Source organism: Acinonyx jubatus, chromosome A2 (assembly GCF_027475565.1).
Source record: "Acinonyx jubatus isolate Ajub_Pintada_27869175 chromosome A2, VMU_Ajub_asm_v1.0, whole genome shotgun sequence".
NCBI classification, from domain to species: domain Eukaryota; kingdom Metazoa; phylum Chordata; class Mammalia; order Carnivora; family Felidae; genus Acinonyx; species Acinonyx jubatus.
In genome coordinates this window covers 25764281-25780932 of record NC_069383.1, presented here as the reverse complement: position 1 = coordinate 25780932, position 16652 = coordinate 25764281, and the positions used below count along the sequence as shown (strand labels likewise).

The 16652-nt window shown below is 37.3% G+C and overlaps 1 protein-coding gene across 6 annotated transcripts in view; it reads right to left on the bottom strand.

Moving 5' to 3' along the window:
• Positions 1-1367: 1367 nt before the first annotated feature.
• GRM8 (glutamate metabotropic receptor 8) overlaps positions 1368-16652 on the bottom strand; it is a 758955-nt gene continuing 743670 nt past the window's right edge. For 4 of the 6 annotated variants that reach the window (XM_053218132.1, XM_027075396.2, XM_027075394.2 and 1 more), the window contains exons 10-11: positions 8882-9128; positions 1373-2116 (exon numbers count right to left, since the gene is read on the bottom strand). In XM_053218132.1, coding sequence (XP_053074107.1) covers positions 2067-2116; positions 8882-9128 — 297 coding nt within the window. In that variant the 3' untranslated portion in view covers positions 1373-2066. Of the gene's footprint in view, positions 2117-8826; positions 9129-16652 lie in introns of all 6 variants that reach the window. The other 2 variants (XM_027075397.2, XM_053218133.1) reach the window with 2 other exon arrangements.

Here is a 16652-nt window from a genome sequence, read left to right as displayed (position 1 = left end):
AAGCCCTGAAAAAAATAATAACCGACCTTTGGCCTGAGAGCCAGCTCCGCTCTCATAATTACCCTGTTGCATCCACTTACCGAGATTAGAGTCAATTAGTAAGTGAAAACATACTTGAATTTTGCTCTCTGAAAGAAATGCTAGGCTTGTAACATTCAAGCATTTTTCTCAACCAAACATATGGATCCTTACCAATTAAAATTAAGTCAAAAATTTTTAAAAACCACTAATAATCTTCAGTACAAAGGAAAGTGTCAATTTAAGAATTAAAATACAGCTACAGTTACTTTTCTTGGTATGGCTATTGGTTCTCAGCTACATGGCACAATAATATATACTAAACGTGAGTATATGATTTTTTTTTCAGTTATGTTTATCTAGAAAGGCACACCTAGAGGTGGGTTTAGGATCCTGATTACAGGATTGTATTTATCAGTAACTCAGATTATCTGCAATTTTGAAAATACTGCTCTCACTCCTTGATTTAAATATCGTCTACAAATAAATACTATTAGGAGAAACTTAACCAAAGGTCAGTAAGTATACTTTTCCTTCTGTATGCAGCTTTCCGTCTGTGTAGGTATCTAGGAAATGTTACTACCTGGTGAAAGAGGCTGAGCTGTGCTACTTCAAGTCTCTATTAAATAAAGTGACTGTCAATGTCTGGGTTGAAGGTACAGAGCATAGATCGTTCTTTGTATCTATTAGGAGTGCAATGAGCCATCCAAGCTAAGTCAGCAGAGAGAACATTTACTAACAAAATGATTGTAGAGACCCATTGACTTGATGGATGTCTGGGATTGTATAGAACTGAGAAGCCCCTGACGAAAGTGGTAACAGATTTGAAAGACTTTAACAGGCTTCTTTCACCCATCCTAGCATGGTTTATTAGCAGGACATAGGCTTCCTGTTTTCTGTCTTTAATGATACTGTTCTATGAACCAATGAATGTTTTCATTTGGAAAATAAGAAAGCATTGGCATGTTATCTGAACTGTGGTTTCTTTAGTGATGCCAAGGGAATAAATATGCTAATTCTGTGCTTTGAGGAATGTACTGGGGAAGGCCCATTACTTCACAGATTTCAATGCATACCAGGCTCAGGTAAGAGCCTGGTTATAACCTTTCGTTATATGAAAGGTTTGACTTAGAAAATGGAGAATTTCAGTGCCTCTACTATATGCTTTTAGATGGTGATTTTCAAATTACATTCTCCGTAGTGAAGTTTAACTCCTCATTCGTTAATTATAATACTTGAGGCAATTTACCTCAAGCTATTGATTGATTATTCATAAAAAAGCAATTACTATGTAAAGTTACCACATCGATTTTGAAACATTCGCAAAATCTTACACAAATAATGCTTTTTAATAGAGGAATAAAAGACAATCTTCTTCATGTACACATGAATGTACAAAATCACAGTCCTTGAGGAAGTTGTATTACCATGGAGTACTAAGGCTTCTACGTCAGGAGCTAACAGCAGAAATGCCGACTGGAAAGAGTGTTCCTTGTCTTTAAAACTGGAACGAAACAACTCTCAACATTTGCAAAACATTCCTTTATTATTAGAAATAAATTATTTGTATAAAAAAAGTGCATGCGTCAACCATTGCATTTATTTTTAGCACAACCCAGGGCTTCAATCCGGTCAGCCATTACAAGAAACAGATTCATTGTCTTATACAAGTTGAACAAGGTGGGACAGGAACGGGAGTTCTCACAATCACAGAAAAATACTTACAAGAATAACATCAGACATGGTTTATTTCAACAGCATTTTTTTTCACAAGCTAACATTAGTTTTCCTTTTGTGATTTTTTTTAAACTGCTTATGAGTAAGCAATATTTTAGCTTGACACTCATTGGTTGTACTGTATAAAATGTTTTTTTTTTTTCACTCTGTTTATTGATACTTTTGGCTCATGGCTACTTTTTGTTCCTTACAAGATTGACTATTGATTTGATTGATTGTAGTCTACAGAGATCTCCAGGAGTGGGTTTTGGTGGTGTCATGTTTATTAAGATCACGTACCAGATTTCTTCATATTCTACCATTTTCCTGTTTCAGATTGAATGATTGCTGTAGCTGATATATGTTGTCTTAGTAGAGGAAGCTGTTAAGACAAAGTAAGACAAATTAATAGTATATAGTAATAAATTATTTTGCTAAAATGATTTTAAGATTCACATCCTATAATCATCATTTTTATGATATTTGGTTTTTACACGTTACTTTTTAAATCATGTAGTAGGAAATCGGTGATCACAGGAATAATAATGCAGCAGCAATTTTAATCTGTAAAACCACTGGTTTTATTTATAGTATAAGTGGTTAGCAGAAAACTAAAAATGGAAAAGTCCTAATCTTTAATAAATTTAGGTGAAATTCAATTTAAATGTGTTTTGAGTAACAAAGATATACAATATGAAAAATGAAATAACACATAAATTATCTGTCCTGCAAAAGACAAAAAAACGTTTACAAACCTAAGTAAAAGACATCAAGTCTTTGAGTCTGATTTGATGACCAAAAACAGGTAAGTGTAACTAGTTGTGCTTTGAGAATGAGTATTTTCCACTTAAAAAGAAATAATGCTTTTAGACTCTAGAAGAGAACATAGTAAAATATAAAGTACATGGAATATTTGTAAATATTAAAGTAAATATGTGCATTGCCAATACATATTTATGCTCTGGTTCCAACAAAGGATACAAATGGAGATGCTTAAAAATAAAAAAGGCTCACGGGGCGCCTGGGTGGCGCAGTCGGTTAAGCGTCCGACTTCAGCCAGGTCACGATCTCGCGGTCCGTGAGTTCGAGCCCGGCGTCAGGCTCTGGGCTGATGGCTCAGAGCCTGGAGCCTGTTTCCGATTCTGTGTCTCCCTCTCTCTCTGCCCCTCCCCCGTTCATGCTCTCTCTCTCTCTGTCCCAAAAATAAATAAACGTTGAAAAAAAAATTAAAAAAAAAATAAAAATAAAAAAAATAAAAAAGGCTCAAAGAAGGAAATGAATATTTAATTGTTCTGGTACCAACTCACTATGAAGTAAAACCTATTATTGTAGGATTATTAGAAAAATATGAATAACAAAGTATTCTAATTCAAATTTATACTCATGCCTACATTTTCAGAGAATATCAACTTAAATCCAAATAATTCCTTTGGTTTTTTGAAAGATGTGATGGAATAAATGTTCTAAATTTCAAATGTGATGTCCTATTTTTCCGTGGGATTCTGGAATGCAGAATCATAAGAGGAAAGATATGAAATGATGCTAAACATGTGTATGTTTCACTACATAAATCCAATTCAGGATGAAACAGATTTTTAGAGAATTATTTAGTTCTTGAATATTAAATAAGCACATTATAAAGCTCCTCCTTTGAAACAACTGGCAATCAGACTCATTCCACTTTCATTTACATCAATATCATAATTGACCAGACAAGTTCTTACCAGAGACTGAGATCAAAGTTCACCGTCAGAAAAAAATAAATGCAGAGAGTCTAAGGAAGTGCTAAGCATACATGTTTTTTTTAATAATTTTTTTTAATATTTATTTTTTCTTTGCGAGAGAGAGACAGAGCATGAGTGGGAGAGGGCAGAGAGGGAGGGATACACAGAATCCAAAGCAGGCTCCAGGTTCTGAGCTGTCAGCACAGAGCCCAACGTGGGGCTCTAACTCACGAACTGTGAGATCATGACCTGAACCAAAGTCGGTCACTCAACCAACTGAGCCACTCAAGAGCCCCAAAGCATACATGTTTTTACTACTTTTTATTTCATTGAATATTATGAGATTCGTGCCCAACTTAGCTGTCATATCTGCTTCTCTCATCTCCATTGCTCACACTTCTAGGTTATTGTGGCACATGGAAAGGAAGGAGGTTTTAGACCTGGTTTTAAAATACATTCTATTCCTTATAAAATGAGCTTAAAAAGATCAGTGAACCAAGTCACTGGGCCTCAGTTTCATCACTGTTCCAAAACCCACAACTCTGGGTTTTTGTGAGGATGGAGGTGAAGTAGGTTTGTGGAGAAGCGGCTGGCTGCCGCGCGGGAGAATGACTATGGAATCCTACTTTCCTACTCACCCCTTCCAAAAGACTACATGTCTGTTACATTGGGTTTGGCATGAAGGGAAATACGATGATTTTCATGCTTGTGCGCTTAAATTTTTTTCATTTCTTTTTTTTTAAAGTTTACTTATTTTTAGAGAGAGAGTGTGTGCACAAGTGGAGAAGGGAGAGAGAGAGAGAGAGGGAGAGAGAGAATCTCAGTCTCTGCACTGATGGTGCAGATGAGGGGCTAAAACTCACAAACTGCGAGATCATGATCTGAGCCGAAGTCAGATGCTTAACTGACTGAGCCACCCAGGTGCCCCTATTTCTAAATACATAATGCTCTCATATATCTCTAAATTTCCTGTAAGAAACACAAACACAGAAATCTGTACTTCAACTGTGTTTGTGAAGGACTTTCATATAGTCTTTGAAGAAAGATGAAGAAAAATTGTCATAAGACTTAGAAAAATAACGGGGCGCCTGGGTGGCGCAGTCGGTTAAGCGTCCAACTTCAGCCAGGTCACGATCTCGCGGTCCGTGAGTTCGAGCCCCGCGTCAGGCTCTGGGCTGATGGCTTGGAGCCTGGAGCCTGTTTCCGATTCTGTGTCTCCCTCTCTCTCTGCCCCTCCCCCGTTCATGCTCTGTCTCTCTCTGTCCCAAAAAATAAATAAATAAACGTTCAAAAAAACAATTAAAAAAAAAGACTTAGAAAAATAACCCTCAAAATGCTTGTTCAACTTCCTGTCCTCTTCAATATCCTCAACAGTAGCTAAAAATGTAGGAAATATTTATCAAGTGTGTAGATAGCTGCAAAGAAAAATTATGGCCAAAATAGAGGAACAAGAGCCAAAAAGACCTTGAAGAAGATGGTATTCAGAAGATGTTAATTTAACAGAAAGTGATTTGGATCAGACCATTCAAGGACCATTCCAACTTTGAGACTCATACTTCATTTTTTGAACTCTTTGAAGTTATCTCCAGGGAAAAAGATGGTAGAATTCTACTGAGAAATGAGACTGTAATTTACAAAAGGAAAGTCATCTTAATTTTTCTAATGGTTAGATAAAAGGCTGTGGACATGGATGATTTAGTCAACTTGAAAACAATGATGAGGGACAGAGTGTGGAAGGCAGAAGTCTTGTGAGAATCTTTATCCTGGAAGTATTACAGAGTGAAATGGATCAGAGATGTACATGTGAGTTACTAGGGAGTTTTTACAGTGGCAGTGACTAAGCTTATATGACAATCGGTTTGGGGATACAGCAATAGTGAATTGCCTTGTGGACACCACACTGTGCTCATAAGTTACAGAAAGCAGTTCCACCTCCAGCAGCAGCTGTGCTCATGAATTATTCATGAACGTAGCTTAAGGAATACCATGTTAACAGCATTTGTTAATTGGGTACAGTCGATAAATTCATACAAGTCAACTTTGTTTCTAACTCCCTTCCCACACGCTTTTATGGAGCAACACTTGACCTTCTTTGTGAAATGTAGTACTCTGCAAATTCAGTAATTAACATGGACTCATTGGTCTCCCTTCACGCTTCACATTACTTATACTTTGCATAGCTTTTGAAGCTTTAAGACCTTAATTATGTGGCCAGAATTTCTGGCATTGACAAATAATCTTTACCATGAAGTTTCTAAGTGTAACGGATTTATAGACTGCATGGACACGAAGGAAAAGCGTTATCAAAAAAAATTTTTTTTAATGTTTGTTTATTTTTGAGACAGAGACAGAGCATGAGTAGGGGAGGGGCAGAGAACTAGGGAGACACAGAATCTGAAACAGGCTCCAGGCCGAGCTATCAGCGCAGAGCCCAATGCAGGGTTCGAACTCACGGACCATGAGATCATGACCTGAGCCGAAGTTGGATGCTTAACCAACTGAGCCACCCAGGCACCCCAGAAGGAAAGGCATTATTGCATGTACGTCATAAATACATTGGTAATTAGAAAAAAAAAATCTCAACAGTGGGATAGTAGCCATAATTGTCAAAATCCTCCACATGTTAAAAAGAAGAAAGAGGAATGCTAAAATAGTAGTTTTTGATTTTTAAGTCTTTTCTATTAATGACAGAGCAATCTACATTTTCAATGCAGCAATGACATGTCTACCTTGCTTATATGGTGATTTGTAGTTTACAAGATACTTTCTCATGTGTCACTATCACCTCACTGTAGTAATGGTGACTTCTCACAAGTCTCATAGCAGAAAGTATGAGAATGCAGCAACATGGATACTATTCCAGTGGATTAATTAGCCCTTGATTTGAGACCTGAGAATGGACTCCACCCATCTCAAGAGAAGCTATTTTAAATCTGAGGAGGTATGGTCCTAGTTACAGGGAGTTGAAGGACAAAGGCTTTTCCAATATTCAATTCTACTTCTAAAGACATGAGACACACTTTTAGAAGAAAAGCGCTGCATTTAAGTGATTAGGGTTATTGATACTTGTAGAGAATGTGATTTTAGAAGACTTTTGCCTCAATTAAAACCACTAGGACATGTAGTAAAGGTAATGGGAACACATGGAGTCCATGAAAGTTTCTTATGCAAGTGCACAAAGGTCAACGATGGTTACCCGGAGAGGGATTGTGAAGTTTTCATACACTGTCTCTCCTGAATGTATTCACTATAATCACATCATCTGGACCCAATTTATCAAAATCCAAACTACTATACAAGATGAATATACTAAAGTCACAAAGTACAGTGTAACCGTCTTTCAGGTAACAATTGGCTTTACCTTGATTCACCTTTTGTACTTTCTTTTACCTTCCCAAAGTGAGCACCTGACTCCTCCAGAATTGTACAGGCTTACTTTCCATACAGCCCCTACATTTAAAACCTTTCATTGTTATTTCAGAGAAAATAGGGAAATGCATGCTTGCTACATAATTTCCATTTCAACATCAACAGAAAATAACAGAAGGACAACGAAACATATGAGACTTACTTCAATTATATATGGGATGAATCTTTATCAGAGCTTGGAATATTCCTCTTCAGGGAACCTATTTATTTTTTAAAAGTGGGGAAAAAGTTTATTGACTTTTTTCTCCCACCACTTTCCAGAAGTCCGTCTGGGGTAACCAATTTTATTTCAGTGTATGTTTGGTTGTTCCCATTTGCAACCATATTACATAAAGTTTTCTGGATTATTGCTAAAAAATAAGCGCGACTATAGACGGTGATGAGTTATAGTAGGAAATGCCAACAGCTGGCCAATAGAAGTCCACTGGCATCCTACAATGAGTTTTAACTTGCTGCACTGATGCTTTCAAGGTAGAAAAACACAGGTAAAATTCTGCCCTCAAATCGCAAGCATTGAACTCTGACGTTTTTGATAGTAGTTATAGTGCATCTTTTGCTAAAAGACCAAATAGGCCCATTATTACTAAATTGCTTACCTATAATCAAAGATGATTATAACCATTTGTTACAAAAACCCATCCTTATCATGACTTCTCTTGCAGTTTCTTAGGGTTTCATGTTTGCAGAAAGGTGAATACGTGGGGGAATGTTTGTGGAATTCTTACAAGGCTTCTTTACTTACAAGAAGACTAAATTTAGTTATTAGTGAGCTGAAGGCAATCTTCCCAGAAAATCTGACCAATAATTCCAAAAAGACTTGGAATTATTGTAGCCAATAAGCCTAATTGATCCATATTTATCTTTAAGCCCATTTTTGCATGTGGGGCAATAGAGTGGACAATGTTTAGTTGCAAATCTTGATGTAAGGAAAGGCTTATAAATCTAGTGCAGACTCTATGTTGTTAGAATCACTAAATCAAATAAGATCCACACTTAATCTTCTCTGTATTTCATGTCAGAAGTACAGAGAATAGGGAATACAGCCCCCTGGAAGAATCTGAGAGGAAGAGAGTATTTTTGCACAGGGTTTTATCCTTCATTGTTAGATACGTATGTTGTATTTCCAAAAGACAGGAAATCTAAGGTCTAATGCAAGAACCTTAGCTTTTATATTTTTTGATCCATCTATAGAAATGTAATATAAAGATTATATGTATATTTTTTAGCTATACTCAGCTATCTGGTATTTTATAATACAGATCTTCAACCTATTTGCTACTCTTCCATAGATACCAAGATGGACCAGATAAACTCTACTGGGTTAGCTTGGTACTGGTGTATCATTACCATGTGCTTCTTCAGGGGTGATTACACAGAAGAGGAAGGTAGGTGAGGGAAGGACAAGTGGAATGGTGGCTGCAGAAAGGATTTTCAGGGTCATGAGGCTTTCAGAGAAGAGCTCTAATTATCTTAATATGTCCAAGAAGGGGCCATTTGGGGAAAATAAGTATTAACTATAATTTAACCTAACATGCTGGCTCACTAGTTGTTTCATTTCCCTAAATACCTACATAGCATATAACTTACTTGCGTAAGATCTTTAAGCAACCAATAAACCCATAAAGAGCAACCAATATTGAACTAACAAAGACTGGAAGGTAGTTCATAAGTACTAAAAGGTAATTCAATAAGTGGAAGATAGTTCTAGGCTTCAGATGCTTGGTAATGCCTCAAAAGGGAGACATGAGTGTCATGCTTTGAAAAAGAGATTTTGTGTGCATGGTTATGCTCTGAAGAAGGGCCACTCGCCTTAAAATCATTTGGTTCTAACCAAATGGTTCTAACTGCTGTTGTGGTCTCATGGTGTGCAAGTACCATCATGCTCCTGGAACCTTGCAGCACAGTCCCCAAGACTAGAAGAAGAAGATGTTCAACGTACATCTATTAGGAAGTGCTCCCGCTCTTGACCATCGGAAAGTCTACGGATGACTTACTGTTGGTTTCAAGACTCTCACAGAGTTCGCTTTTCACTTCTCCATTTGGTCTGTCATTTCCTTTTTGGATCAGTTTGCTTTGCATGGTGGCAGCTGTCACCACAGCCTTGAAGCTCCTCTTGCGTTTTTGAACATTCTGCTCTGGATGAAAAATTATAATATAAACCTTGGGCATATACAGCATGCCCAGAGACACTGAAGCACTTAAACTCATGGAGACAGTAAGTGTTGTTGTCTGGATGTACATCTGAGGGGAGGAAAAACAGAAAGAATCAATGTCGGTAAGCCTGATAAAAGATAAAGCAAATAGCACAACCATCTTCTATAATTATTCCAGCTTCTCTGGTCAGGGTACTCTAGAAGGTACTTATAGAAATTGCTCTTAATAATACTCAAACAATTCATTATCCGCCTCCCTGCAAGTATTGTTTATGAAGCCTAATTCTTTAAAACAAACAAGCTGATGAAGTTTAGCTGCCTTATTAGATTATAATTAAACATATATAAGAAAGGGAACAAAGCCATTCTGGCCAAAGATTAACATTTTATGCTACACATCCCTTCTTCAGAGAGGTTATTATAGGGCCAAGGGGTCAAGTGTAATTCTTTTAACAACAAACTTAACCTAGAAAGTTATGGTGGAAGTGAGTGGGAGTAGAATATTCCAGAACATCACTGTTGTCCACCAGTGCTTGAATAATGCTAGCATTTGCATCTTCACATCATGACTTAATTCCAGCCATCAAACCTGATAAATCATGAGCATGCCTTAAGGGCTGATTTTTAATAGCCCCCTTAAAGTACAATACCGGAGCGTTTCTCAATGATGGCATCATATCAAAATAAACGTGGGTGCTCTTACAAAATACATAAGACACCTTCCTCCAAGATTTAAATATGTCCTTTGGGGATAGCATCCTGCATTTTGAAAATTCTCCTATGTTCATTCTTTATACTTATTCCAGTGAAATTAAGTGCTCTGGTATTCTGGTAGATTCTTCTTCCTATGATCTAGAGGTCAACAAGCTGAAAAATCCAAAACTAACATCATTGCTTTTGGTTTTTTCATTACGGTATGAAAACAGACATAATAGTATTTTAATCTTTGTTTTTTTATATCTCAGGATTACTGAGTTATAACTGAAAAACAGAAACTGTGTATGTAGGGTGTACAACTTGATGTTTTGATAAACATATATACTGTGAAATGATCTTCGCAATCAAGTAATTAACATATCCATCACCTCACTAAGTTATGATTTTTTTTCTTTCATTCTTTCTTTCTAAGTTTTTGTGGTGAGGGTAGGATCTACCCTCTTAGTGAATTTCAAGTGCATACTGCAGTACTGTAAACTATAGTTGCCATGTTGCCTATTAGATGCCCAGAACTTACTCATCTTGCATAACTGAAACTGTGTGTGTTTTGACCAACATCTCTCCCCTTCCCCTCTGCCTGGCAACCACTGTTCCATCCTCTGCCTTGATGCATCTGACTATTTAAGATTCTATATAAGTGGACCGTTAGTATTTGTCTTTCTGTGTCTGGCTAATTTCATGTAGTATTATGTCCTCTAGATTCATCCACATTGATGCAAATGGCAGGATTTCCTTCTTTTTAAAGAATGAATAATATTCCACTGTAGGTATATATCACATCTTTAAAAATAAAACCCTTTCATCTACTTCCGGTTTTCATGTCCTGAGCTCAAAATAGAATTTCCCCCAAATAACTTGGAATACTGAAGCCACAAAGAGGCTCTTAGAGGGCCCCTTTTTCATATATATGATCCTCATTAATATCTGTTCACTCTAAAAATGCCTCTGAAAATGTAAAGTTGTCATTGTATATCAGGCAATCCCCAGGAGCCAAAGTAATTGTGTCCTTTTAAATAAAAGATCAAAAAACATTTGCCTTCAAAGGCAAGTGGCTGAATCAGTACTTCTCTCAACAGATGACAAAGCTGTGAGGTAAAGAACTGTCCAAACTATGAGGAGAACTTAGGCACCAGTACTAAGAGACTATCCCTGTGTGTGAAATCACACCATGCAGCTTACTGAGTTTACTGTTCAATCCATCTACCACTAAGGTTGTCCTTTGCCTAAGATCTCATTGTGAGTATGGAATACCCTTGAACAAGGGGATATAGATGGGTTTGTTTCAAAGTTGACTTCCTCCAAGAAGTCCTCCATGACAAATCTTAATTGTAATGTTATAATTTTTTCTTCCTTTTCTTTAAAAAAATGTTTTTAATGTTTATTTTTGACAGAGAGAGAGGGAGAGGGAGAGAGACAGACAGTGTGAGTGGGGGAGGGGCAGAGAGAAAGGGAGACAGAATCTGAAACAGGCTCCAGGCTTCCAGGTCCAAACCCACGGACTGTGAGATCATGACCTGAGCTGAAGTTGGACGCTTAACCAACTGAGCCACCCGGGCGCCCCTATAATATTTGCTTATTTTACTTCAAAGCATTAGTGCATTGAAAAATGAATAAAATGGAACACTTACTAATGCGTAACTACGTAATTATAACTATGTGATTTATGTGAACTTTGTAGGAAATTATATGAAATGCATAACTAGGGTATAAACTTCCTTAGAGACTGTAGCCTACATTTTTCCCCTTATAAACCTCTAAGAAATTATACAAGATTCTACACACAAAAGTTCCTGAGAAACTTCTCATTGTTCTTAGGTATATAACCTGATTAAGAAGATCAGGTTTATACAAGATCTGATTTACACAAATCATACAGAATATGCCTTCCAAATTTTCCCACTCCATCAAATGGACATCAGCCATGGCTACAACCCATGGTTGAAGACCTTTTAAGTAAAAAACTCAGAGTGATGGGATGAATCCAGATTCTAGGTTGGGCTCATACACATCAGCCTCAATAGAGACGTGATTCAAATACATTTTTCAAAAAAGTGATAAATTACTATACTTCATGACCTCTCTTGCCAATAAGTGAAATCCCATGTTAAATTTGAGATCCCAAAGATCTACTACAATCAAGAAGGTCCTAATAAAATGTGGATATTTGCCTTCAAACCTCATAAATCTCCCTATGCTTTGCCACCTACTTTTTTTTTTTTAATTTATTTTTGAGCGACACAGAGAGACAGAGCACAAGCAGGGAAGGGGCAGAGAGAGAGGGAGACATAGAATCCAAAGCAGTGCTTTGCCACCTACTTTTAAGCAACTTATCATTTTCAATACTTTTAAACTTCAAAATGTTGGTTAATCCTCTCTAAATTTCTACTTATTCTCCAGTTAGCATTGCTTCAAAAAGCCTATACAGAAAATCTATAGCCTTATAGAGAGAGGACATAAAAATAGGGAAACTATATCGCCAAATGCAAACCACAGACATAAATATCCCAAAGCCACTTAAATAGGTAACCATCAAGTTTTGTGCCAGTTGGACCCTGCCAACTCAATTTAGCTTAAAAAAATAAACAAGAAACCAACAAAAAAACCCTAGAGGTCAAACAGACATGAAATGATGAGAATACTCACACTGATAAGCTGGATTCTTTTAACATGTCTTACTATGTTGGTCTTACTAAAATGTATACTACTAGCCTAAATAATACATAAATACCTTTCTATATTGAAAGCGTTGTAAATTTTCTCTGCTACCATACATATAAATGGTAATTTTCTTCCTTTATTCAGAATGATTTCTATAATACAGAATAAATTTAATCTTGCTAAATATTAGTCGGGAAGAAGATTCTGGATGTTAGTTTCCATACTGAATATATTACTGCGGTCTATCCTTTTAGCAAACCAAAATTCTTTGTGTCCAAGCTCTCTATCAGACACTGTGCTTTGAAATTACACCAGAATGCTGATCTTACTTATGTTCTCTCTTAAAACAGCTTCTGAAAAATTTTAATGTGAGTTTACTACAGAAAAAGCATCTATACAAAACTGTACTCTAAAATCCACAACCTTACAGTGGCCTACCATTTGTTACAGCTCATTGCACTGTGAGTAAACTGTTTTTGAACTTCATCTTTGAGTATTTAATGAAATGAAAACATCAAATATACATAACCCAAAGCAACAACAGCAAAACACACAAAGAAATAAAAATGCCACCTGCTCTCATTCTAGAGAAACTCGATCTTCAACATCATGGGTTATTGGATTCCAAATATCTACCATATTTAAGAAGCAATGGAGAAATTAGATTATAATATTGGAAATGAGCATTTGATTCCAAAAAACTTCTAGAGTTTTGTATAGCTATAGAAAATTCTAATTATCTGAGCCATGTAAGAAAGGAAGACCACCACTTACAGTTTTTGTCCTTGTTTTTAAGATAAAGACATTTACAGAAAACTCTGGAGTTGCCTTGTGGGTGGGAAAAGCTGCAAGTCAGTCGGCCAGGTGACCATCCAAACTCTAATATAACTTCCCTGACAATTGGACAGCTGTGTGATCTTATTTTCCTCTCTGACCTTTAATTTCTTACCTATGAAGTTGGGGGGGGGTGGGAATGATACTTTTCTCATAGAAGGGTTACAGTGTGGAACGACATAATCTTTACAAAATGTCTCAAAGGTGCAAAATAGCAGCAGCTGAACAAAGATCATTTACCCTACAACTTTGAATCTAATAGGACATTGACAAAGCATCCTTCCAGGTATACAGGATAAGAGAGGGGCCTGTGAGTCAGTTATCCAAAGCAGTTTTGTTTAGTGAATAGTTGACAGCTATGCTTTAACTATATAATGTCAAGGAAAAGGCTTTTGTAATCTTACTTCAAAGCAGGCAGAATAAAATTTTGCCCAAAAGTCAACTCTATTTGCTGATGCCAAGGCCATATTCACTGTCTGTGCTACAGTCTTAGAATAACACACTGTCTCCCTGTATCAAAGTTACAGCTCGCCAGAAAGCAGAAGGGAACAATGTTAACTTTCTATAACCAACATAAATCCATTGAGAGATGCTGACAATGGTATGGGATATGTTAATGTAGCCTTCTTTTTTCCAACTTTTTTCTATGCCCCACCTTCTGCCCCCTGTCACTCCAAAATATTAATACCTGGAGGAAAGGGAGTGTCTTTCTGTTACATCCACTGATAGCCTGTCATTTCCTCTGCCTCCACACCCCATGGACATTTTGAACCTGAAAGAGTCAGATGAACTGAAGCAGATTTAAATGATCTCAGGATAAGCCAGGGAGAACTGGTAAAATGGGGCACAGTAACATGACACCTTTTTCTGGGACCTAGTATAGTAACTCTTCATTCTCTAAAGGGGTCATTTGTGCACATGCAGTGTCTACTGAATGTAGGTCATGGCCTGGAATTATTAGCAACCCCAGGAAAAATTGAGGAGGGAGGGAATTATATTACTTCAAGAAAAAGGTCAGTCTTCTGCCTGCACACAGAACTCCATAGACTCAGATATCCCACCTGGTATGTTTTGAACCCCTTAGCAACTAAGGTGACCTAAAACCCAAGGCAAGTTTGTGCCATGTGATAAGAAACAAATTCATTATTTATTCCTGAATATTTCTGCCTTGGGATGGTTTAATTTCACTTTTTGCTACAGTCGGCCAGATTCTACTTGGCTGCTTTGTACACAGTCTGACCAGTTAGGAAGATATGTTAACACTAAAAACCTGCCTTTCTCTGCTTTTGTTATCTTCTCCTTCATCCACTCGCCCCCTCCAGAGTGCACCTGAATCCAGAAATGGATTTTCTGGTGGCACCTGGGTGGTTCAGTCATTTAAGTGTCCAACTCTTGATTTCAGCTTATTAGGTCATGTTCCGAGCCCTGCGTCTGGCTCTGTGCTGACAGTACAGAGCCTGCTTGGGATTCTCTTTCTCCCTGTCTTTCTGTCCCTCCCCCACACTCTCTCTCTCTCAAAAAATAAATAAACATTTTTAAAAAATGGATTTTCTTCTGCTGAAAAGCAAGGCTTCAGTCAATGGATCTCAAAGTCTCATTACTGAAAGTTACTTAAAAAGAATTTTTAGGGGCACCTGGGTAGTTCAGTCGGTTAAGTGTCCTCTTGATCTCGGCTCAGGTCATGATCTCACAGTTTGTGAGATTGAGCCCCATGTGGGGCTCTGCACTAATAGGATGGAGCCTGCTCGTGATTCTGTCTTCCTCTCCCAAACCCTCCCTGGCTCATTCTCATTCTCTCTCTCTCTCTCTCTCAAATAATAAATAAACTTAAAAATATTTAAAAAAAAATTTAAACAGGCAAATTTACAAAGAATTTTGTAAAAGTTTGCCTTGTGGTGGTAAAAACCCTAAATCAACCAATCCATGCAACATCCAAACACTAATAACACTGCCCTGGCAACCGGGCACAGCAAGTGCCAGAGACAAGAATTCAACTCTTCTGGCCGAGCTTGGATGCTGGTAAATGATCACCAGCCTCTATCAAACATTTTACCATTGTTTCTGTTCTGTTTAGTTCAAATACCTTGCTGGTTTCTTCTATTCAGCCAATTCTGAGGGATCTTTCTCGTCTGTGTCATTTTTATATTGACACCCCAGACCTCAGTCCTTAGGTATCTCTTTCTGTCTCTCTCCACATTGCTCTATTGATCATCATATTTGGCATTATGGCCTTAAACCAGGACTGGCTTCCTGACTGTACCACCTGCATGCAAGCCCCTTCACTCAGAAGTCCCTTCATACTTGATTTCATGCTCTGCTGTCACTGTTTTGAAATTCTTAATAATCTTTGAACAAGTAGACCTGCATTTTCAAATTTCACCAGGTCCTACAAGTAACATAGGTAGCTCTGCCTTAACAAACCACTTACGTACTGATGAATTCCAGGATTCTCTCAGGAAATCTAGTTGCCTTCTGGGTCCTCCCCTTGGATATCTGATGTATACATAAAACTAACAAGCATCCGAACCCATCCTAAACCTGCTTTTTGGGTCATGAATTAATCCAGGGGATTCCATCATGAATTTTCCAAGGGACAAAGCCCTTGAAATTGTTCCTGACTCGTCTTATACACTCTTACTCTACCTATGAAGAATTCTATTGATTCCATTTTCAAAATTTGTTCAGAAAGGTCATTTTCTGTTACTCCCACTGCAACTCCATTGGTCCTAGCCAAACCCATGTCTTATTTGGATTATCACTAGAGCTGTCCTGTTGACTTCTCTTATTCTCTTGCTCTCTTCCATCTGATCATTGGATTGATCTTAACACAGCAGACAGAATAATCCCATTATTCACAAGTCAGGTTAAGTCACCCTACTCTCAAAACTTCATGATGACTTCCCATTGATGGTGTGCCTACAATGGCCTACAAGTTCCTCTGAACAGACCTGGCTTTACTTTTTCCCTCATGCATTCTCTTCCCACCATTCTGGCCTCCTGGCTGATCCTGGAACATACCAACCATTTTTCTGCTTTGGGGTTTTTATATTTGAAGACTTGCTCTTTCATTTACTTTAGGTCTTTCCTGAACTGTTCTTTCCAGTGACAAGTTTTCTAAACACTGGTAAATACTATAACTCCCACCCTCCACCAGAAATCCCCAGCTTTATTTTACTTTTCAGAATCTAACATTTTCTAGCACAAAAGTCTCTATATTTTACTAATTTAATTTATGTATTGTCTGTTTCCCTTAATTAGAACAAAAATTACATGAGTACAAGGATTTTTACCCATTTTGTTCACTGTATAAACTCAATACCAAGAACACTTGGTTGGCATACGTTTGCATATTCTTACTCTTGATTTTGGCAGTTAAAGGAAACAACTAATGTAGTTTCAAGAA